This window comes from Hyperoodon ampullatus (genome assembly GCF_949752795.1).
Source record: "Hyperoodon ampullatus genome assembly, chromosome: X".
Taxonomy (NCBI): domain Eukaryota; kingdom Metazoa; phylum Chordata; class Mammalia; order Artiodactyla; family Ziphiidae; genus Hyperoodon; species Hyperoodon ampullatus.
The window spans coordinates 27959450-27983887 of NC_136913.1; the positions used below are offsets into that span (position 1 = coordinate 27959450).

At 47.2% G+C, this 24438-nt stretch overlaps 1 protein-coding gene and 2 pseudogenes across 3 annotated transcripts; 2 read left to right on the top strand and 1 right to left on the bottom strand.

The window, feature by feature from the left end:
• The first annotated feature begins 1567 nt into the window (after window positions 1–1567).
• On the top strand, window positions 1568–6173 carry LOC307069604 (melanoma-associated antigen B1-like; annotated as a pseudogene). Its single transcript has 2 exons — window positions 1568–1667; window positions 5447–6173. The product of its transcript is annotated as a melanoma-associated antigen B1-like (transcript).
• Window positions 6174–8130: 1957 nt separating this feature from the next.
• Window positions 8131–8597, bottom strand: LOC307069605 (ubiquitin-conjugating enzyme E2 D3-like; annotated as a pseudogene). The gene has a single exon. The product of its transcript is annotated as a ubiquitin-conjugating enzyme E2 D3-like (transcript).
• Window positions 8598–17880: 9283 nt separating this feature from the next.
• LOC307069512 (melanoma-associated antigen B1-like) lies at window positions 17881–18914 on the top strand (the record flags this gene model as incomplete). The annotated part of the gene is given in 2 exon segments (XM_079727890.1): window positions 17881–18868; window positions 18871–18914. Coding segments are annotated over 2 exon segments (1032 nt in total).
• Between the last annotated feature and the right edge of the window lie 5524 nt (window positions 18915–24438).

Genomic DNA, 24438 nt, shown 5'->3' on the forward strand with positions numbered 1-24438 from the left:
TGGTTAGCATTTTTTTAGCAGAAAGGTATTTTTTAATTAAGGTATGTACATTGTTCTTAGACATAATGCTATTGCACGCTTAATAGACAGCAGTATAGTGTAAACATAAATTCTATAAGAGCACTGGGAAACCAAAATATTCTTGTGACTCACTTTATTGTGCTATTCACTTTATTTTGGGGGTCTGGAACCAAACCTGCAGTATCTTCAAGGTCTCCCTATACTCTGGGGTTGTGGGTAAATCAGAGAGAAATCACCTGAGGCAGGAATAGAATGTGTCCTGTGCTCTTGTCCCAGTGCAGGTGAACACTATGCAAATTAGATGTTTTATTCACGTTGTCATGTCTCCAGGGAGTTTCTGAGAAATAAGGGTGGTACTCCCCTGAGGTGGGATGCCCAGAAGCCACTGGACTGGCACTCTTTGCCCTAGTTGGGGGAGCCAGAGCCCACTCCACTAACAAAAATCATTCAAATTAAGTTATCTTGATTGTAATTTGGCAAACTCTAGGCAAGGAATAGATATTCGTGGGTGGTTAAATGAATGAAAGTGGGAGTGGTTCCCAAAGAAGGGCAACTGAGAGGGAGGTAAGTTTTTGGTCCGTGAAACATTTTAGAGCTTCGTGTTGCATCTACTGAGGAAGTCTACCTCATGTTGACCTTGAATGACATACTCTAACAGGGAAGTAACTAGTTTTCCTTGCTGAGCAGGATTTTGCCGGATAGGGGTTTCTTTGCCCTAGAGCCCTGCTTATTCTCTGGCATCTCCTGGATTGAAAGTTACATCTCAGTGTAGTGGGTTGAAACTCCAGGGGACAAATTAATCATAGTAAGAACTGGCATCCTTGAAAGTCTCAGTACCGGCCAGGCAATGGGCCAGGCACTTCACAGGCATTCTATAAATTCTATCAGTCCCCAAGACAGAGCTTCTCAAACCCATTTCACAGATGAAAAGACCGAGGCTCACAGAGTTTGGTAATGTGTTCAATTTCACACAGCTGTTAAGTGACAGTGTTGGAACTCGACTCCTGGCCTAACTAAGTCTGACGCCCACACTTTTCCATTCCTCCCAGCCCGAGGCCAACTTTGTGTTCCGTAATTCACCTTACTTCTCACTCACTACAAAATATATCTCAGGTGATAAAAAGGAGGACTCTGTGCCCAAAACACTGGATGGGAATACGTAAGCACAGCAATAAGCGTATCAAAATAGTTGAAAAGGGTGAAGAAAGCAGAGGAAGATATTTAGTGACAGTATGATCATCTACGTATCCAAAGTCAGATAACCTCAAAAGATCGGGCTCAGCAAATCATGCTGGACAGCCCTTTGCATTTGGAAGTTAAATCTATTCAAAGAGAAGTTACATAAAGGGCTAAGTCTTGCTGGTAAAGAGAAGGGCAAAACCGATGTATTTTTTTTCCTTGACAGCCCATCCATCCTGCCTTGTGTTACAACTTCCCTACTTCACATCACCCCTGGGACTGAGACCCAGTCTCTGAAGGGTTTGCAACAGGGAACTGGTCAAGAGTTTGCAGGGATGGGCCCTTTAATCAAGAAACAGGAGCCACGATGAAGGGCCCCTTACGGGTGGCCTGGGGAGAGCAACATGCCAGGCAAAGTTGTCAGCCTGAGCATGCTCTCACTTACTCTTCAGGGTTCTCAGGGCCTTGTGAGTCCTACCTAGGAGGATGAGCTCAGGTCAGTAGAGGGAGGAGCCCCAGTCTCTGCCACATGTGACGGTGAGGACACTGAATGAGGAATGAAGGAAGCACACCTGCCAGCCCCGAACAGTGTGTCCCATGGACTCCCGACCCTGCTGTCAGCCCTCGGAGTCCCCAGACAGCCTTGGCAAGATGTGGCTGAACCTGATTTCCACGTAAGAGGTTGAGAAAGTGAAGACTTTGGCCTGAGGTTGGCCAGCTCAGGTCAGTAGAGATAGGATTTCCAAGGTGTGCCAGGAGGAAGGTGAGCACCCTGAAGAGTTCAGGGCCCACCAAACCCATATCAGCGGAGACCTCACAGAATCCTCCCTGTTGCCGTGACAGATCCTGGTGTAAATGTCAGGGAGAGATGGCCTCATATCCTTCTCAGGGATAACAGAAAAGTGCGGAACTTGGTTTGAGGGGGAGGTCCCAGGGCAGCAGAGGGGGGAACCTTAGGCCTTCGCGTGAGTGAGATTTAGGGCACTGAGTTAGAACCCTGAGTGGGATCACCATCATATGGTCTCAGCCTGCCTGACACAGTTGTCACTCATGGTATGGCAGGTGTGGCCAAGTAAGGCCACCCTCACCTCCTCCTAGTGGATCTCAGGGAAATAAGAGCCTTTCTCTGAAGAGATGTGCTCAGGTCGAGAAAGAGGGGAGCCTCAGGCCCTGCCAGGAGTCAGATCAAGGAAATTGAGTGAGGACTGAGAGGCCCACCCACTCTTGGATAGAGGGGAAAACTGGCCCTGCGCCTGCACTCAAGACTTGAATCCCCAGGGAAGGGTGTGAGCCTGAGCAACCACCACCCCCATCAGTTTTTTCTTTAGTTCACTTTATTATTTTTTTAAGCAGTTTTAGGTTCACAGCAAACCGGAGCAGAAGGTACAGACTTCCCATGTACCCTCCTCCCTGACACAGCGCACACACACACCGCCCCCCGCTACCAACACCCCCCATCAGAGTGGGCCGCTCGCTGCGATCTGTGAAGCTGCATTGACACATCATTAGCACACAAAGTCCAGAGTTACCTTAGGCTCCATTCTTGGTGTTGTACACTTTGTGGGTTCCGACGAATGTGTGATGACTTGTACCTACCATTATAGTGTCATACAGAGCAATTTCACTCCCCTGAAAATTCTCTGTGCTGTATTCATCCCTCCCTGCCCCCAACCCCTGGCAACCACTGGTCTTTTTACTTTTTCTATAGTTTTGCCTTTTTCCAGGATGTCATGTAGTTGGAATCACGCAGCATGTCGCCTTTTAAGATTAGTTTCTTTCACTTAGTCATACACATCTAAGGTTCCTCCATGTCTTTTCATGGTTTGATAACTCAGTTATTTCTAGCACTGAACAGTAATCCATTATTTATCCATTTACCTGCTGAAGGACACCTTTGTTGCTTTTAAGTTTTGGCAATTATGAGTAAGGCTGCTATAAACATCGGTGTGCAGGTGTTTGTGTGGATGTAAGTTTCCAACTCATTTTGGTAAATACCAAGGAGCATGATTACTAGATTGTATGGTAAGAGTATGTTTAGTTGGTGTTTTAAAAAAGCAACTTATTGAGGTAGGATGGACACACGAAAACCGTACATATTTAATGAATACAAATTGATGAGTTCGGAGATAAGTATTCACTTGTGAAACTATCAGTCACCACAGTTTATGCCATAAACATATCTATGACCTCCAAATGTTTTCTCCCACCCTTTTTATTTTGTGTGTGTGGTAGGAACACTGACCGTGAGATTTAACCTGTTAGAAAGTGTACAATATAGTTTTCTTAACTGTAAGCTCTATGCTGTATAGTAGATCCCTAGGACTTACCTTGCATAACTGAAACTTTGTAATTTTTGATTAAAACCTTCTCATTTTTCCCATCTCCATAGCCCCTGGCAACCACCACTCTACTCTCTGCTTCTCTGACTTTGACTATTTTAGATTCCTCATATAAATGACATCATGTAGTATTTGTCCTTCTGTGTCTGGCTTATTTCACTGGAACATAAAGTTCTCTAGATTTATTCACGCTGTCATAGCTGGAGAAGTTAGCTTCTTTTTAAAGCTGAATGATATTCCATTGTATGTATACTTTACACTTCCTTTATCCGTTCATCCATCGGTGGACATTTAGGTTGCTTCCATAGCTTGGCTATTATGAATCATGCTGCAGTGAACATGGGAATGCAGATATCTCTTCAAGGTCCTGATTTCAATTCCTTTGGATAGTAGAGGGATTGCCGACAATATCATATGTTATTTTTGATTTTCTTGAGGAGCCTCCATACTGTTTCCCATAGTGGCTGGACCAATTTACATTCCCACCAACAGTATAGAATACGTTTAGTTTACTAAGAAGCTTGCAAACTGGCTTCCAAAGTGGCTATACCATTTGCATCACCACCAACAATGAAAGCGTTCTTATTGAATCACATCCTCACCAGCGTTTGGTGCTGTCAGTCCTTTGGATTTTGGCATGTAGTGGTATCTGGTTGTAATTTTAAGTTGCAGTTCCCTAATGGTATATGATGGTGCGCATCTTTTCGTATGCTTGTTTGCCATCTGTACATCTTCCTCAGTGAGGTATCTGTTCATATCTTTTGTCCATTTTTTTAATCGGGTTGTTAGTTTCCTTCTTATTGAATTTTAAGAGTTCTTTGTATATTTTGGATAAAAGCCTTCATCAGATCTGTCTTTTGCAAATATTTCCTGTGAGACTGTAGCTCATCTTCTTGTTCTCTTGATGGTGTATTTTTGCAGATTAGAAGTTTAAGGGAATGAAATCTCGCTTGTCAATTATTTCTTTCATGGATCCACATCCCATTTTATATGAGTTCTGGAAGGAGGTGAGATCCTCGGTCTGAAGGTCCAGCCCCCAGTCAGCAAAAGGAAGAGTCCATGACCCTGTGCGGTATCCAAGTGAGGACTCCAAATGACCACTTAGGATCTGACAAGCTCAGGACAGAGAGGTACCCACGGAGCTTTAACTACTGGGTTCCCCCTGATAAGAGTGGTGGGCTGAGGTGCCCCTGTCACTTCCTTCTTGTGGGTCCTGGAGAGCTTCGGGGTGTCAACTTTAGAGTCACAGAGAGGGGAGTTTCCAGGCCTTGCCAAGAGCTGTCATGATAATCCTGTAGCTAAACATAGAGGACTCCCTACACTGAAAAACACAAGTGGCCCCACTATCAACCATGCTGTCACCCTAGTCAGTAAAACACAGGGCAGGCAGGCTGCAGCCTAAGGCTCACCGTTTCTCCACTGGGTTCTCGGGGACAGGTTGACCAGGAGAACAAGAGCCCTGCAGAGTCCTAGGGCAGTGCCCTCAAGGGAACCTGCAGAGATGGACTTGGTTAAAGCTTATGTGGAATCTCCCTGCTGAAGGTCCTCACACCATCTCATTCTCCCTCCTCTTCCCTCCTCCAAGTGTGGGCATCACCCACACTCCTGCCTGCTGTTCCTGATCACACTCATCATTCCCTAGGGTCACAAGAGTAAACTCAGTGCTCGTGAGAAATGCCAGCATGCCCGGGGTGAGACCCAGGATCTCCAGGGTGCTCAAACCACTCAGCAGGAAGGAGTCCCCCTTCTCTTCCTCTCCTGTTTTGGGGATGTTTCCTTGGACTCCCCTGTGGCTGGCATTCCTAGGAGCCTCAGAGATCCACCATCATTACTTCTCAGCTGTTTCATGCACAATGTCTGAAAAAGATGTCAAGAGCCAAGATGAGAAAGTGCACGTCGCTCTAAAGCCTCAACCTCCACTGAGAGCTTCCAGAAAGACCTTCTAACCAGGAAGGCAGGGATGTTGATGCAATTCCTACTGCAGAAATATAAAAGAGCCCATTATGAAGGCAGACATGCTGAAGGTTGTCAACAAAATGTACAGGGAACAATTCCCCGAGATCCTAAGGAGAGCCACTGAGCACACGGAACTGGTCTGTGGCCTTGACTTGAAGGAAGTCAAGCCGAGTGGTCACTCCTATGCCCTTGTCAGCAAGCTAGACCTCACCAACGATGGGAGTCTGAGCAGTGGCTGGGGGTTTCCGAAGGATGGGCTCCTGATGCCTCTCCTGGGTGTGTGATCTTCTTGAATGGCGACCGCGCCTCTGAGGAGGAGATCTGGGGATTCCTGAATATTAGGGACGTCTATGGTGGAAGGAGGCATTCAATCTTTGGGGAGCCCAGGAAGCTTATCACAGAATATTTGGTGCAGGAAAAGTGCCTGGTGTATCATCAGATGCGCGACAGCGATCAAGAGCCCAAGCTGAAACCAGCAAGATGAAAGCCCTGGAGTGTCTGGCCAAGGTCACTGATAGGGTCCCCACTGCCCTCCCATCCTGGTATGAAGAGGCTTTGAGAGATGAGGGAGAGAGAGCCCGAGCCAGGGCTGCAGCCAGGGCTGCAGCCAGGGCTGGCACTACTGCCACGGCCAGTGCACATTCCAGGGCCACATCCAGTCGCTCCTGTCACCCCTAGTGAGGTAGAGGCCGATTCTTCACTGTGTGGTTGGAAAAGCCTGTTAACCAGTGTTCCTGATATGCATAAATTCCTGTTGACTTATTTTTTTGGTAATTTTCAAGTGATTTTCTTTTCAAAAGAAAGTTTATTTAGATTCAGAACATAAGCTTATGAATGACGTGGGTCACACACTTATTGCTCTTTATCAGATTTAGAAGTAAGAATTTTGTTTTTTGAAATACAAATTGAAAATTTTTAAATCATCTATGTGATCCAGAACAAGACTGCGTGGAATTGGAATAGGGATATCCTTGGTAATGTGAAAGAAGTCCACAGTAGAATAGGATAAGAAGATAGAGAAAAAAAATTAAAGCTGTTCACTTATGGGTTTGGTGTACTCCATCCAGTCTTTCTTTTCCAAACTTTAAAAGATATACACCTTTTAAATTTAGGAAAAGATATATACCTTTTGCATTTAGGATGTGCTTAAATTATTCAAGAAAATATGAGTTTATGGGACTGTAAATTGATGCAGCCACTATGGAAAACAGTATAGAGGTTCATCAAAAAAATTGAAAATAGAACTACCATGTGATCCAGCAATTCCACTCCCGGAAATTTATCCGAAGGAAAAGAAAACAACAACTTTTTTGAAAAGGTATCTGCACTCCCCCCATATTCATTTATTTACCATAACCAAGACATGAAAACAACGTAAGTGTTCATTAATGGATGAATGGATAGAGAAAATGTGATACACACTCACACACACAGTCACACTCTCACCCTCCCTCGTATATTATTCAGCCATTAAAAAACTAACTAAATAAAAGGAAATCCTGCCATTTGCAATAACACAGAGGGACAGACAAAGACAAATACTATATGATCTCACTTATATGTGGAAATTAAAAAAAAAAAAAACCACCCAGGGATACAGAGAACAGATTGGTGGTCGCCACAGGTGTCGGGTGGAGGATGGATGAAATGGGTGTAAATGGCCAAACGGTACAAACCATTTACAAAATAAAGAAGTCCTGGGGATGTAATGTACAGCATGGTGACTATAGTTAATAATACTGTATTGTAGATTTGAAAGTTGTTAAGAGAGTAGATCTTTTTTAATTGAGGTATAGTTGATGTACAATATTTTATAAGTTTCATGTACGCAACAGAGTGCTTCACAATTTTTAAAGGTTATATTCCACTTACAGTTATTATAAAATATTGGCTGTATACCCTTTGTTGTGCAATATATCCTTGTAGCTTCTTGATTTTTTTTTTTTTTTTTTTTTTTTTTTTTTTTTTTTTTTTTTTTTTTTGCGGTTAGGCGGGCCTCTCACTGTTGTGGCCTCTCCCCCTGCGGAGCACAGGCTCCGGAGCACAGGCTCAGCGGCCATGGCTCACGGGCCCAGCCGCTCCGCGGCACGTGGGATCCTCCCAGACCGGGGCACGAACCCGCGTCCCCCGCATCGGCAGGCGGACTCTCAACCACTGCGCCACCAGGGAAGCCCGCTTCTTGATTTTATACATAGTATTTTGTACCTCTTAATCCCCTATCCTTCCCCTGCCCCTCCCCCTTCCCTCTTCCCACTGGTAACCACTAGTTTGTTTTCTATATCTGTGAGTCTGTCATATTTCCCTAGTTTGCTTTATTTTTGCAATTCTCCATATAAGTGGTATCATACAGTGTTTTTCTTCCTCTATCTCACTTGTTTCACTTAGCATAATACCCTCCAGCTCCATCCATGTTGTTGCAAAATGGCAAAAGTTCATACTTTTTTATGGCTGACTAGTATTCCATTGTTTGTGTGTGTGTGCGCGCGTGTGTGTGTGTATAAAGAAGATGTGGTATATACATCTTGGCAATTGTCAGTAATGTTGCTATGAACATTGGTGTGCATGCATCTTTTCGAATGAGTGTTTTTTTCCTTTTTTAACAGTAATTTAGAGTTTATTCTAGCTATAATGCAGGTTATTCTGACTTTAAGGTAGCATACATGGCATACCTCTGAGTCCGTTCCTGGGAAATTCTTTTGTACTTCTCTCTCTCTGTTTTATAGATCCATGCAGTGTATGACACTAGGGGGGGTCATCTGGGTTTGGATCATATAGCAGTGAACAAATGGATGAGAGAACTTTCGAAACAATGAAAGGAGGAGGCCACTGTGATCTTAGAATATTGAGACAAATGGTGCCATTAGTGTTAATGTTTGAATGATAAATTCTTGTTGCAAATGCAACCTTAGGTAGTTTGAAGGGGTAGTCTGTAGGAAAATGAGTTGTCAAAAGGAATCCACCACCTTGATATGGGTTTTCATTAGCTTCCATAATTGTGGCTTGCCAATGAAACGTATTATCCCCAGCTGGACCTGCAGAACGGTGTGCTGGAGGGTCAGGGGCCAAATCACTAAGTTCCTTATTAATCCCTTTCAGCACCATAGTCTGTGCTTTTCCTCTGGCCCCTCACGGTCTTGGTGTGTGCTCAATGATCCGGCCAAAACTCTTGATTATCCGGGCGGCTGGGAAGGACTGTCTCTTCATCCTATCCTGGCTCTGCCAGACACAGGCACCTTCTTACTAAACAGAGAGGTGGGACTGGGAGGGTGGGGTCAGAGGCATGTAGACGAAGCTGGGGGGAAGGGTAGATGAGCGGTGGAAACCCTTAGACTCAGAGAACCATGGAGAGCCTGAAGGAGACCATCCAACTTAGTGAGGGGGTGGGGTGGTTGTTTTTTGTTTGCTCGTTTGTTTCTTTTGGATACATACCCAGGAGTGGAATTGCTGGGTCATATGGTAGCTCTATTTTTAGTTGCTTGAGGAACCTCCATACTGTTTTCCACAGTGGCTACACCTATTTACATTCCCACCAACAGTGTACAGATCTCCACGTGCTCGCCAGCGTTTGTTATTTCTGTTCTTTTTCATGATGGCCATTCTGATAGGTGTGAGGTAATACCTCATTGTAGTTTTAGTTTGCATTTATCTGATGATTAATGATGTTGACCATCTTTTCATTTGCCTGTTGGCCATCTGTATGTCTTCTTTGGAAAAATGTCTATGTAGGTCTTCTGCCCATTTTTTTTTTTTTTTTTTTTTTTTTTTTTTTTTTTTTTTTTTGTGGTACGCGGGCCTCTCACTGTTGTGGCCTCTCCCGTTGCGGAGCACAGGCTCCGGACGCACAGGCCCAGCAGCCATGGCTCACGGGCCCAGCCGCTCCGCGGCATATGCCCATTTTTTTGATTGGGTTATTTGGAGGTTTTTTAACTGTTATGAGAGCTGTTTATATATTTTGGATGTTAACCCCTAACTGGTCATATCATTTGCAAATATTTTCTCCCATTCAGCAGGTTGTCTTTTCATTTTGTCAATGGTTTCCTTTGCTGTGCAAAAGCTTTTAACTTTAATTATATTCCATTTGTTTATTTTTGCTTTTATTTCCTTTGCCTTAGGAGACAGATCCAAAAAAATATTGTTATGATTTATGTCAAAGAATGTTCCACCCATGTTATCTTCTAGGAGTATTATGGTTTCCACTCGTATATTTAGGTCTTTAATTGATTTTGAGTATATTTTTGTATGTAGTGTTAGAGAATGTTCTCATCTCATTCTTTGACGTGTAGCTGGACAGCTACACGTCAAAGAATGAGACTAGAGCATAAAAAGAATTTGGCGATACAACAAAAGTAAATATGCATTTACATTTGAGCCAGTAACTCCAATTTTTCAGAAATTAACCCCGAAGACACATCCACAACAATGTGAAAATACTGCGATGTCCGTGAATATATTAATTGAAAAAAAAAAGGTATATTCACAGAGTGGAGTACTATACTATGTAGCTTTCAAAAAGAATGAGCATGATCTTTGTAAACTAATATGGGGTGCTTCCAGGATAGATATGGATAGAGATATATAAAAGAATGTGTGAGCTTTGGGCTAATGTCAATGATACCAAGCCCAGTGCCTTCCCATCCTGGTATGAAGAGGCTTGGAGAGATGAGGAAGAGAGAGACTGAGCCAGAGCTGTAGCCAGGGCTCATACTGCTACGCCGGCCGGTGGGTGTTCCAGGGCGTGTCCCAAAGCTCGTCCCGTCCCTAGTGAAGTCTGAGCAGGTACTTCACATTGTATTTAAAGAAAGCAGTCAGTCTTCCAACCAGTGGAGGGCCAAGGTGTGGCTCATGGGAACACAACATATAATATATGTGTGTTCCTGGACAATATGCACAAATCGGAGATTTTTCTTTTTTCTATTTTTAAATGTTGTTCCTTTCAATTAAAGATGTGTTTAGCTTCAGAGTCTAAGTTTATTAATGACATGACTCACACATTTAGTGCAGCTTATCAGGTTGAAGAATAAGAATTTTGGTATTATGTAACACGAACTGGAAATCCTTGAATCATTTCTTGTCATTCGGAACATTGGAATATGGATTTTTTGTGAAAAAGGAAATTATTCCACAGTAAAGTCTGTGTGATCATGAGATACAGAAAAAAAAAATCTGAAGAGGTATTCACTTCTTGGTTTGTTTTAGGTCTTTCTTTGTAAAATTGAAGTATATATACCTGGATTCGCTTAGCTTATTTAAGAATGTGGGAATACTGTGAAATCACAGTATTTTGCCTTCTTGCACACGCGCTCTTTTTTTCTTAATTTATTAACTTATGAATTTTTGGCTGTGTTGGGCCTTCGTTGCTGCAAGGGCTTTCTTTAGTTGGCGGCGAGTGGGTCTACTCTTCATTGTGGTGCACGGGCTTCTCACTGCAGTGGCTTCTCTTGTTGCAGAGCACGGGCTCTAGGCGCGTGGGCTTCAGTAGTTGTGGCACGTGGGCTTCAGTAGTTGTGGCTCGCGGGATCTAGAGCACAGGCTCAGTAGCTGTGGCGCACGGGCTTAGTTGCTCCGCGGTATGTGGGATCTTCCCGGACCAGGGCTCGAACCCGTGTCCCCTGCATTGGCAGGCGGATTCTTAACCACTGTGCCACCAGGGAAGCCCTGATCTTTAATTGTTCAAATATCAACTTAGCGTCTGCTCTTCAGAAGGCTTTTGGATGGTACTGGGGATGCTAAGAAACATAGACCCAACCCCTGCCTGTAGAATTCTAGTGTCTAAGAGCAGCATTCCTATAAAGCAGCTGGTGAACAAAGATCTAAAAATAAGGGGTAAGAAGTGGGGGGTTGAGGGGTTCCTCGTGAGGAGTCTAGTGTAAATGTCCTGATGCAAGGCACTTTGAGACTTCAGGACAATAAAAGTCCTGCAGTGGGAGATAATTTTAAGTTAGGCCATATGGTGAGCCAGCCAGCGAGGCTGTGGAAACACTGGACAGGGGCCAGACCCTCAGATGGTGGGTCTCAGAGTTAAGAGACTTAAGCCTGGAATGGAAAACTGCCCTTAACAGTTACTTTGAAATCACGAGTAAACCAGAGAGAAATCTCCACCTGGGGCAGGGATGGAATGTGCCCTGTGCTCCTGTCCCAGTGCAGGTGAACACAGTGCACAACCTAGGTGTTTTATGCACATCACCTCCAAGGAGTGTCTTTGAGATAAAGGTGACAGGAGTCTGAAACTGGAAACTCAGAAGCCAGTGGGCTGATACTCTTTGCTGGGGGACAAGGAGTCAGAGTCCATTCTATTAAAAGGGCCTTTGCATTCAGGTTTTTTGTTGGTTGTAATTCCGCAAAGTCTACGAGAGGTGTAGATTTTCGGTGACGGTGAAGTTAGTGACGATAGGGGTTGTTTAGTTTAGATGAAAGGGCAGCTTGGAAGGCAGAAAGAGTTAGTCTTGGAAGCAAATTCTAGCATATTTGAATTTCATTCAGTTGGAATGAAAATATAATTTTCATATTTGATTTATTGGGGAAATTGAAGATTCTTTGTATACAGCATTTTGGACTGATTTGGTGTTCCATGTCCTAGAATGCCACATATTCTCTGATATCTCCTGGATTTAAAAATTCCTTCAGGGTGGGTGGCATCGTCTGTGGACCAAACAATCATAATCATGGTAGAAACAGACATTGTGTACGGTCTCAATGTGGTCCAGGCACTGTGCCAGGTGCTTTACATACATTACCTGCATGCCACTAGCCCTGCAAAATAGGGCTTAACAAAGCCACTTCACTTGAGGCTCCCAGAGCTTGGTGATGGACCTGAGTTCACACGGCTAATAAGTCACATGGCAGGGACCGGACCTCTGGTCTGAATTTGTCCAGAGCTCGCGCCATTCCACTCCTCCCAGCCTGAGGCTGATCATGAGTCAGTTAATTCGCTGTCTTCTACCACTTCAAAATGTATCTTGAGTGATGAAAAGAAGGACTCTGTGGCCAAAACACTGGATTGGAATACATACCCACAGCAGGACGAATACCGAAATAAATGGGAGATATGAATAAAGGAGAGAACGAGATAATGCTCAGTAACAATATGGTCATCTGCATGTGCAAAATCAGATGCCCTCTCAGATGATCGGGGGCTTACAAGATTATCTGGCTCTATCCTTCTATGCAGAAAGTAAATATTTTAGAACTACCCTAAGTCTGGCTGGTGAAGAGAAGGAATATATCAGCTTTTTTTCTCTGACAGCATAACATCTGTCCTGAGTTCCTTAATTTGTGCTGCATTTTCCTAATCTTACATCACTTTCGGGACAGAGACCCCTGTTCTCCCAAGATTTGCAATAGTGTAACTGGTCAAGTGTTTGTAGGAGTATGCATTTCCCAGGAAGCCTTTAATCAAGAGACAGAAGCAGATATAAGAAGCCCCATGAATGAGGACTGAGGAGACAATCACCCCTGAATATAGGAGTTATCCAAAGACGAAGGAGAGTGAGCTCGGTTCCGTAGAAGGAGGAGTGCCAGGCTCTGTTAGATGTAGTGAGCATGTTGAGTGAGGAATCATGGAAGGACCCAGCCAGAACAGTGAGGTCCTATAGAGTTGCATCCCTGCTGCCTGTTCTTGGAGGCCCCAATGGACTATGGTCATATGAGGATCACCCTGACTTTCAACTTGGAATTCTTAGGAGAGTAGGACCTTGATGTAAGACAAGCAGCTTCAGGAAAGCAGAGAGTGGAGTTACAGGATTGATCAGCGTAAAAGGAGGCCCCGGAAAAATCTCTGATGCTGTCATCCCCAGGAAGCTCTGGCCATAGATGTCAGGTTGATTTCAGCCTGGAAAGTCTCGGTGAGGTGAGGGTCTCTGTCTAATGGGGTTGGCCTCAGTTTTGTAGAGAGAGCGATAGAGACCTGAGCCCTAACAAGAATTCATGTGACGATGCTGAGTGTTATGAGGGGAACCCCAAAAGCAGAGGGGGCCAAATAGAATTCTGTACAGTTCTTAGCCCTGGGAGACCCAGAAGAGCTACCGCTGAGTCATCCCCTCATTCCACCCGTGTGATCTCAGGGAGGGAAGGGCCTCATCTAGCAGGACCGGACTCCAGTTCTGCAGAGGGGGACATGTTGGCCATAACCAGAGTCAAGGTGAGGACCCTCAGTGCTAATGAGGGGGTCTCTCCCCCAAGCAGGGAGGCTCACAGGGTGGCGCCCGACTTGTCAGGCAGAGATGGTCCGAGCAGCGCCCTGACTTCCCCCCACTAGGGCCTCGGGGAGGTGAGGGCTTGGTTCGGAGGCTGGAGGACCCGGGACCATAGAGGGAGGGGTCCCGGGCTCTGATAGACGGCACCGGAAGGACGCAGGAACCGCTGACCCCTGAACAGTGGGCATCCCCGCAGAGTCCCGCCCCTGCCGTCAGCCCTCGGAGACCCCACGCAGGGCCGGATACGGCTCCCCCCGACTTCCGCTTTGGAAGCGAGGAGCCCGACCGTTAGCCGCGGCGTTGGTTTGTTCGGCCGAGCGTGGGTTTTGAGGACTCGGCCGGAGCCACGGTGAGGACCTGAATGTAGCCTGAAGGGACCTTCCCTCCCGCCTCCCCCCATAACAAAGGTGACCCCCCGCCTCCCGCCCCTGCCTGCCATCAGCAGCGTGAGACCCTGATGTGACCTATGTGCCAGAGGAGTCCTGTTGGAGTTGCCGTGTGGAGGGCCTCAGGGAGCGGAAGGCCTTTGTCTAGAGGGGGCGGCTTCTTAGGCAAAGGGTGTAGTCTTGTCCCCAGCAGGTGAAAAGTGGGACCTTCCGAGCTAACGAGGGTCCCTCCTTCCGAAAGGCGTGACTGCACGGAGCCCCCTCCCGCCTTCACTCGAGCGATGCTCTAGAGTAATTCAGGCTGAGAGAAGCCCTCATTCCTGCCTGGGGTGGGAAGTGGGGTTGGGGGCTAGGGGACGTTCGGGTAGAGAAAGGCCTTTATGCAAAGGGGGCAGGACTTCCCTGTTGGTCCAGTGGTTAAGACTCCTCGCTTTCACTTCGATCCCTGGTGGGGGAAGTAAGATCCCACAGGCCACACGGTGCGGCCAAAAAGAAAGGGCGGGGGCATGGACCTAGAGGGTGTTATGTACGCTAAGTGAAATAAGTCAGACCGAGAAAAACAAATACCGTATGATTTCACTTATATGTGGAAGCTGAAAAACAAAACAAATGAACAAACAACAGAAGAGAAACAGTTATAGATAACAGAGAACAAACGTGGTTGGGGGGAGGAGAGAAATTAGGTGAGGACAATTAAGAGGTACAAACGACCAGTTACAAAGTCAATGCGTAATGGGTGTGAAATGTAAAAAAACAGGTAGTTGGGTGGATGGATGGATGGATGGATGGATGGATGGATGGATAGATAGATAAGGCCACCCCATTAAGCTTAGGGAGGAGACTTGGCCCTTAAAGAAGCAGAGGTAGGACCATCCGTGCCAGTAAGCAGACCTCTCGTGAAAACAGGGAACTGCACAAATCAGCAGCCCTGCTCTCAGATCTGGGAGTCCCCAGATAAGGTAGCCGGGACGTGGAGCCCCCGACTTGTCTTCTAGCTACTCAAGGAGGTGAGAGCTTCGGTCTGAGGCATGCAGATTCGTGTCAGTGGAGGGAGGAATCCCAAACCCTACCCGGACTGGACGCCAGAGTCCTGAATGAGGACTGAGGGAGCCACCAACTCCAGAACAGTGGGGTCGGAGAGTCCCACCCTTGCTGTTAGCAGGCATAGCCGAGCCCCAGATCAGCTTTGGCGGAAAGAGGCTCAGTCTGAGTGTAAGCTCGGGTCCCAGGAAGATGAGGACCTTTTCTGACGGTCACGGGCTCACGTCAGCAGAGGGCAAAGTCTCAGGCAGGGTGCAGAGTCAAGGTGAAGCTCCTGAGTGAGGAAATGGAGACTGCTCCTTACACAGTGGAGAGAGCTGCCTCTAATGCCGCCCCTGCCGTTAGCCCCGGGCGGCCAGGGCAGAGCTGGCAGGCTCAGGTGCCCCCTAACCTCTGCCTGTGGGGTCTGAGGGAGATGAGGGCCTTGGTTTAAGGGCTGGCTGCCCGGTTCAGCAGAAGAAGAGGAGTCCCAGGCCATGATCGATGTCAAGGCACAAATTCTATGTGGGGAATGAGACAACCGACTCCCCCAGAACAGAGGAGACCACACACAGTGCCACCTCTGCCTTCGCCCTGGGAAGCCAGGTTTAGAGCTCTCAGGCTGAATTGCCCTCTCAGTTTCTCCAAGGGTGGTCTCAGGGACGTCAGGGTTTGGGTCTAATGAGAGAGGCCTCATTCAACCTAGGGAAGGAGCCTGGTTCCTAACAAGAGTCAGGGTGGTAACACCGAGTGAAGATGAGGGAACCCCACCCAGAAAGAAGTGAACCACATAGAATCTCATCCCTACTCAGACCTGGGAGGGAGACTCAGGCCTGGTGACCTGATGAATATCACTCCCTTTTTCCCGGACCATGGCAGGGAGGTGAGGAAGCTCGTGGATGGGAGTATGGGCTGAGGTCAGCAGCCGGAGGATTTCCAGGTAATGCCAGGAACCAAGGAGAGGACCCTGAGAATTGAGGGGACCACCTACGCCACAATAGTGAGGGCCACAGAATCTCTGCCTGCCTGTCAGCATTGCAAGTCCACACACCGTTGTAGCTAGAGAGACAAGAAAATTTTCTTTCTAGTGGGTCTCGGGGAGTTGGGGGCCTTAGTACGAGGGGATAGACTTCAAGTCAAGACACAGAGGATGTCCAAGTCCTGCTGTGCGTCAGGGTGAGGACACTGAGGGATGATGTAGATGAACACCCACCCAAAGCAGTGGGGGCCCACAAACTCCCACCCCCCTCGGCCCTGGGAAACCCCAGGTAGAGGTAGCCTGATGAGTCACTCCTCACTTCCAGCCCCAGGGACCCAGGCAGATGTGGGCCTTGATCTGAGGCCCGAAGACTGAGGTGGGCTGAGGGAGGAGAGTAGATGCCGTCAGAGTGAGGGCGAAAGAGGCCAACGATGCCGGAACAGTGGGGTCCCGTGGGGTCCAGCCCCTGCTACCAACCCAGGGAGGGCATGGACGGGGGTGAATGGAAGGGGCCCACCCTTTCTTTCATCTTGGGGATCTCAGGAAGGTGAGAATCTTAAGGTAATGCAGGCGAACTCAGATCAGCGGAGGGAGGATTTCCGAGGTTTGCCAGGACTCACGGAGAAGATGCTGAGGACTGTGGGGAACTCCACCGCATGCCAGCGGGGACCCCGCAGAGTCCCTCTGCATTGTCGTTCCGAGGCGCCCCCGGGCACAGATGTCAGGCAGAAGTGCCCATCCGTTCCCCAGTCGGAACTCACAGGGAAGTAAGCATCTTGGTGTGACGGGTCAGCAGAGGGAGGAACCGTAGACCCTCCCCTGAGTGAGAAATGGGGACCGTGAGGGAGGAGCCCGCGTTATAGGGCCTCAGCGTGCCTGCTGCAGCTTCAGCCTGTGGACACTAGGGGCGCTGTGGCCAGGTAAGGCCATCCTCACTTCCACTGTTGGGTCTCAGGGAGCTGTGGGCCTTACTGTGAGGAAATGTCCTCAAGTCAAGAGAAAAAGGAGCCCCCAGATCCTCCCAGGAGACCCAGTGGGGACCGTGCATGACGACTGAAGGTAGCACACCCCCCTTCCACCGAATCAAAGGAATAATAAAGAGTCCTGCCCAGGCCTCTGCTCAGCCCTTGAAGGCCCAGAGCATGGTTGTCAGGCGGAGGCTCCTCATTTCTTTGTATCATTTCTAAGGGAGATGAGATCCTTCGTCTGAAGGTGCCACACCAGGGGCAGAAGCACAGGGGGGCTGTGGGGGGTCCCAGACCCTTGGTATCGACAAGATGAGGACGCTGAATGGTTGAGGACCAACGAGTTCAGGACAGAGCAGGCCCCACAGAACTGTCAGCGCTGTGCACCCCGACAGTGTCCATGACTCAGTTCCTTCTCGTGGGCCCCAGGGAGCTTTGAGGTGTCACCTTTAGAGCAGCACAGGGAAGAGGTCCCGGCCCTACCAAGAGTCGATGTGACAAACCTGTTTGTGAACGAAAGGGACCCTTGGAACCCAGAGAGGGCCTACCCTACCAGGATCTGTGGTCACCGCCGTCAGCCACAGGCAGGGCTGGCAGGCTGTAGCCTGAGGCTCACTCACTGTCGCTTCTTACGCTGGGTTCTCAGGGGACAGGCTGAGCAAGAACAAGGGCCTAGTGGTTCCTAGAGCAGTGCCCTCAAGGGAACGTGCGGAGCGGCCTTCTTCAAGTCAGGGTGGTACCTCCCTGCTGAAGGTGCTCACACCCTCTCACCTTCCCTCCTCCAGGTTCCAGCATCACCTGCTCTCCTGGCCACTCCCCCGCTTGCTGTCCCTGCCCATAGTCATGCCTCGGGGGCAGAAGAGTAAGCTGCGTGCCCGTGAGAAGCGCCGCCAGGCCCGGAGGGAGACCCAGAATCTCGGGGGTGCTCAGGCCACTGCAGCAGAGATAGACGAGTCGCCCTCGTCCCCCGCTTCTGTTTCTCAGGGTACTCCCCCGAGCTCCTCTGCTGCTGGCACTCGCCAGGAGCCTCAGGGAGCCCCAGCCACTAGCTCTCGTGCTGCAGGGGTTTCAGGCCCAGGATCTGATGTACGTGCCAAGGGCCGGGTTGAGGCAAGGAAAAATTCCTCCCAGGCCTCAACCTCCGGTGAGAGCTCTCAGACAGATCCTCTAACCAAGCAGGTGGGGATGTTGATAGATTTCCTGCTGGAGAAGTATACAGTGAAAGAGCCCATTATAAAGGCAGACATGCTGAAGCTTGTGAACAAAAGGTACAAGGGGAAGTTCCCTGAGATCCTCAGGAGAGCTGCTGAGCGTGTTCAGCGGCTCTTTGGTCTTGACTTGAAGGAAGTCAAGCCGAGTGGTGACTCCTATACCCTTGTCAGCCAGCTAGATGTCAGCGATGATGGCAGTCGGAGCAGTGGCAGGCGGTTTCCGAAGAGTGCGCTCCTGTTGCCTCTCCTGGGTGTGATCTTCTTGAAAGGCAACCGCGCCTCTGAGGAGGACATCTGGGCATTCCTGAGTAAATTCGGTGTTTATGATGGAAGGTGGCACTTAACCTTTGGGGACCCCAGGAAGCTTATCACAGAAGATCTGGTGCAGGAAAAGTACCTGGTGTATCGTCAGGTGCGCCACAGCGATCCCCCGCGCTATGAGTTCCTGTGGGGCCGGAGAGCCCGCGCTGAAACCAGCAAGATGAAAGTCCTGGAGTTTGTGGCCAAGCTCACTGGTATGGTCCCCAGTGCCTTTCCACTCTGTTATGAAGAGGCTTTGAGAGATGAGGAAGAGAGAGACCGAGCCAGAGCTGCAGCCAGGGCTGGCACTACTGCCACTGCTGTGTGCGTTCCAGGGCCACGTCCAGCCTCTCCTCACACCCCTAGTGAGGTCTGAAGCCCAGCCATTCTTCACTGTGTGGTTGGAAAAGCCTGTTAACCAGTGTTCCTGATATGCTTAAATAACTTGTTGACTTTTTTCCTGCATTTTTAATTGGTGTTCCTTTCAACAGAAAGTTTATTTCGATTCAGAATATAAGTATGTGAATGACGTGGATCACACACTTATTGCTGTTTGTCAGATTTAGGAGTTAGAATTTTGTTTTTTGAAATGCGAATTGGAAATCCTTAAATCACTTTTGTGGTCCAGAACAAGAATAACATCACTTTAGGATAAGAATATCCTTGGAAACGTGAAAGAACACCACCCTAAAATAGGATCAGAAGATAGCTAGGTAGCTAGATGGAGAGATAAGACAGATAGAGAGCTAAAGTAAAAGTTGATCAATTCTTGGTTTGCCTTACTCCATTTAGTCTTTCTTTTGTAAATTTAATAAAAGATATAGACTGGATTTGCTTATGGTTTTCAAGAATGTTTGAGAATATAAATTCTAGCAAATGATTTGTTCATGCCTCTTATTTCACACAAACATTAACTGAGCATCTGCTCTTAAGAAGTCTCTGTGCTTGTACTGGGGATGTTTAGTCAGAAAAGTCCTAGCCTCTGCCATGCAATTACCGTTTTGCAGAGAAGCTATTATTATATGGAAAAGTGTGAGATACTCTCTACTTCAAGAAGAGCAAGTAAAAAAGCAGGGTAAAGAGGGGGTGGAGAGAACATATTCCTTCGTTTTCATTGTTAAAAGCAGAATTTTGGCTGATTGGGAGGATTTTTTCCGGCTAGAATGCTGCATATTCTCTGACATCCCTTAGATGTAAAAAAAAAAAAAAAAAAAAAAAAATCCCAGCTGGATTGATGGTAACATCTGAGGTCAAGATAATCATAGTAATAACTGCCATTCCCTAATGTCTCAATACAAGACAGGCACAGTGACAGATGCTTTCCATACATCACATATATTCCACCAGTCCTACAAGACTGGTCTTATCAAACTCACTTCACAGGGAAGAGCCTGAGGCTCATAGAGTTAGAGTTTGGTAATGTGCCAAAATTCATAAGGCTGGTAAATGACAGGGGTGGGACTAGACTCCTGGTCTAAATTACTGTAGAGCTCGTACTGTTCTACTCCTCCTACCCTGAGACACACCCTGTGTCTTTTATTTCAGTTGTTTTCCCAGTACTTCAAACTTTGTCTTAGGTGATAAAAAGAATGGCCTTGTGCTCAAACTACTGGACTGGAATACGTAGCCAGAGCAGTAAGAATACCAAGATATTTGAGAGGTATAAATAAATGAATGGAAGAGACAGTATTCGGTGACAGTATAAGCACCTACATTTGCGATGTTAGATAACCTCAAAAGACTAGGGGCTCTCAAAATCATCCTCACAGTCTCTTCCCTGTAGAAAGTAAATCTATCAGAACAGAAGTGACGTGGGAATCTTCATCTGGCTGATGAGATAGAATCGATCAGTGTACTTTTTTTCCCTGACAGGCTACCACCACCTGTTCTGGGACTCCTGCCTTGTCCTATAGCTTCCCCATCTCACATTACTCCTGGGCCAGGGACCCATTCTCCGTAAGGTTTGCAGAGCGAAAACTGCTGAAGAGTTTGCAGAGATGTGGAATTTCCTAAGCAGGCTTTAATCCAAGAGATAGAAACCAAGACGAGGGCCCCGTGTAGGAGGACTGAGGAGACCAACACCCCAGAATATTGGGGGGTGGTCACTGGGACACCAGTCCTGTCTGCTCTCAGACACAGAGGGTCTCAGGCAGACCTGTTAGGCTAACCGTACCCTCACTTATTCTTCAGGCTTCTTGGGGCCATAAGAAATTTGTCTAAGGGCAGAGTTCTCAGGTTGGTAGAGGAGAGCGTGTGAGTCTCTCACAGAAATGACAGTGATAAACCTGAATAAAGACCCAGCCAGAGCAGTAGGGTCCCATAAAGTCCCATCCCCTGTGGCAGCCCCTTGAGGTCCAGAACAGTCCTGGCTGCTTGTGACTAACACTTTGAACTCAGGTCGCGGGAAGGTGGGGACTTTGGGGATCAGCAGAGCCCTCAGCCTTAGATCAGCAGAGAATGGAGTCCCAGGAAGTGTGCAGAGTCATAGTGAAGACCCTGTCTGTGGACATGGGGACCACTCAGTCCACCACTGACAGGGCTACACTTAGCCCCTCCTCTGCTGTTAGCCCTGGGAGGCATAGGCAAGAGCTGGCAGGGTCAAGTGCCCCCTGACTTCTGCCTGCAGGGTGTCAGGGAGGTGAGGACCTTGGTTTCTAGGCTGGCTGTTGAGCAGAGAGTGGAATCCCAGGTGTGACAGTGTCAAAGTAAAAGTCCTGTATGAGGAGTGCGGCAACCAACTACCCCGTCACACATATATCCTTAGAAAGTCCCGCGTCTGTAATTGGCCTTGGGAGGCAAGAGACAGGGCTTTCAGACTAAGTTTATCCCTTATTGCCTGAAGGAGGATGGTTTCAGGGACTTAAAGTCCTTGGACTGATGGGGGAGGCCTCATTCAGCAGAGGAAGGGTACCCAGTTCCTAACAAGAGTCAACATGATGACACTGACTGACAGTGAAAGGATCTCTCCCAGAAAGAAGGGGACCACACAGAGTACTGTCCCTGTTGTCAGACCTGAGGCTATGTCACTTAGGCATGGTGACATGATGCGTCATACTCACTTCCGCCCAGAGCTCTCATGGAGGTAAGGAACCTCATTAAAATCCATGTGCTCAGTGGCTCTCCTTAGGGTCTCAGGGAATTGTTCCCTGTACATTTTGTTGACAACCTTCAGCATGTCTACCTTCATAATGGGCTCTTTTATATTTCTGCAGTAGGAATTGCCTGCCGATGCAGGGGACGCGGGTTCGTGCCCCAGTCCGGGAAGATCCCACATGCCGCGGAGCAGCTGGGCCCATGAGCCGTGGCCGCTGAGCCTGCGCGTCCGGAGCCTGTGCTCCGCAACGGGAGAGGCCACAACAGTGAGAGGCCCGCATACTGCAAAAAAAAAAAAAAAAAAACAAAGCCTGAGCATAGTATACGGTAGGTACCTTATATTTAATCAATAAAGACTGAAAGAAAGACTATAAATAAGGAAAAGATCGTCAGTTTGTGGTTTGCCTAAATCCTTCTCATGTTTCTTCTTGTAAAAGTAGAAGTTATACACCTGGATTTGCTTAGATTATTCAGGAATATAAGATAAGTTAAATTTTAATGGATTAGGCCACATGCTTACTCTTTTTTAATTTCTCAATCATTAATTGAGAATGAGCTCTTTGGAAGGCTTCGTACTAGTACTGTGGATGCTTCCCCCCGCCACCCCCCCCAAAAAGCCCCCAAACAACAACCACCACAAAAACAAGATCTAGCCCCTGCCCATTGAATTTTAGAGTCTAGGAGCTGCTATTATAAAAAAAAAAAGATGGTGAGATACACTCTACAACCTAAAGAACAAGTAAAATGTAGGGGTAAAGAGGGCAGGCAGTTGGAGCTGAAAGCAATCAAGTGTAAATGGCCTGAGGCAAGGCAGTTTGGCGCCTTAGGAAAATGCAAAGCCTTCAGTGAGAAGTAATTTTAAGTGAGGTTGCCTGGTGGGCTAGATGAGACTGTGGGAGTGGTGAGCCCGGCCAGACCCTCAGATGGAGGGCCTCACAGAATCCAGAATCCACTGGGCTGGCAATCTTTACCCTGGGTTGGGGGAGCCAGAGACCTCGCCATTAAAAGGGTACTCAATTGTTCTATATTGTGTGTAATTTGGCAAATTGTAGGCAAGTTCTAGATTTTTGTTGGTAGTTAAATAAATGGAAATCATGGTTATTTAGAAGAAAGGGTAGCGGGTAGGGAAGATACTGGTCAATGACAAAAATTCTAAGGACTTTGAGTTGTTTCCAACTGGGAAAGATTCTCCCACAAGCGCATTATGTATTATATCCTCTGGTGTGGATATTACATGATTGTCCTTGCTAGGCAGCATTTTAGTTAATTGTGATTTCTTTGTCTTGCTGTTTGGTTAATGTGCTCAAGTTCATGGGGCTAGTGAAACAGCAGGTAAAACAATTGATCAGCTTAAACTGGTTTTGCCTCCTTAAATAGGGTGTTGATTAATCAAACCTTGAGTTATTTTACAGAGACAGAACTGCACATCTCCAAGAAGCAACCCATGACCCCAGGATGACCTTCCGCCTGCAGAACTCAGAGAATAGAAATGTTGCCTGGAGAGCCCGTGAAAGTCCTTCAATTAAGGAAAAGCTGGCCTCCAGCAGCATGTGTAGCTTATATGGACTAATTCAAGACTAGCCAATTAGCTTCCAAGTTTGAAATTACCCTAACCCCTTAAATTTCACCCAGACCGCTGGATTGAGGTGAGATTTGAGAGCCTTGTCTCCTGTGTTAGTCGGCCTTGCAGTAAAGCTCTTTTCTCAAAAACTGTTGCCATAGTGTTGGCTTCTGCGCACACAGGGCAGTGGGCCCTTGTTCAGTAAGTTTTGGCAACCCAGGTGAGATTTAGGTCTTGTGACCGCCTGCCTGAGGCACTGTAGCCCCTGGCAGAGTGTGGGCCCTCGGCACCAACCTTGAGTAGCCACCTAGACTGAATTTGTCTAGAAGGTCGGCTTTTGGGTTCCTGCTTCCCCGCCATGGCGCTCCAGGCTCCTCGGGCTACTTTCACTTTTGAGAAAAGAAACAGCTCCTGGATCAGACATCTTTTGGGTGAGTAACCTTGTTAAAATGTGCCTGTACCTAAATTGTCTAATAATCTCGTCGGAATTGTGGGTTAGAGTCCTGCCTGGGGGGCGGGAGTTTTTTTTTGGTCGGGATAGAGTCCAGGTTAGAGTCCTAAGGCTAGGATCGTGGGCTAGAGTGCCACCCTCAGAGAGACAGTACAAAAGGTTACAGATGCTGAGGTACTCAAAGGATTGGGTTGAAGTCCCAGGCCTTTGGATTTGTTTGCCTATGTTTGTTTAGGTCTGACTGTTATATTTGTTAGGATTGGCTAATGGGAGTTGGCTACTGGATGACTGTGGCAAAACTTTATTAAACCTGATTGATATTAATGAGGGTCCTCTGACTCAGGAGATAAAAGACCTTGCTCCTGGACTGGAAACCTTGCTTTACAGGGTGATGGGGTTTTTCACCCATGCCTGAGATGATTGCCCAGAGGTGGTGTTACACGTGTATATTCCTTTATTATTATTATTTGTTTGTTTTATTGGAGAATAGTTGATTTACAATGTTGTGTTAGTTTCAGGCGTACAGCAAAGTGAGTCAGTTATACATATACATATATTCTTTCTTTTTCAGATTCTTTTCTCATATAGGTTATCACAGAATATTGAGTAGAATTCCCTGTGCTCTACAGTAGGTCCTGGTTGGTTATCTGTCTTATATATAGTAGTGTGTGTGTTAATTCCAAGTTCCTGATTTATCCATTGCCCCCACCACGTTTCCCCTTTGGTAACCATAAGTTTGTTTTCGATGTCTGTAAGTCTGTTTCTGTTTTGTAAGTAAGTTCATC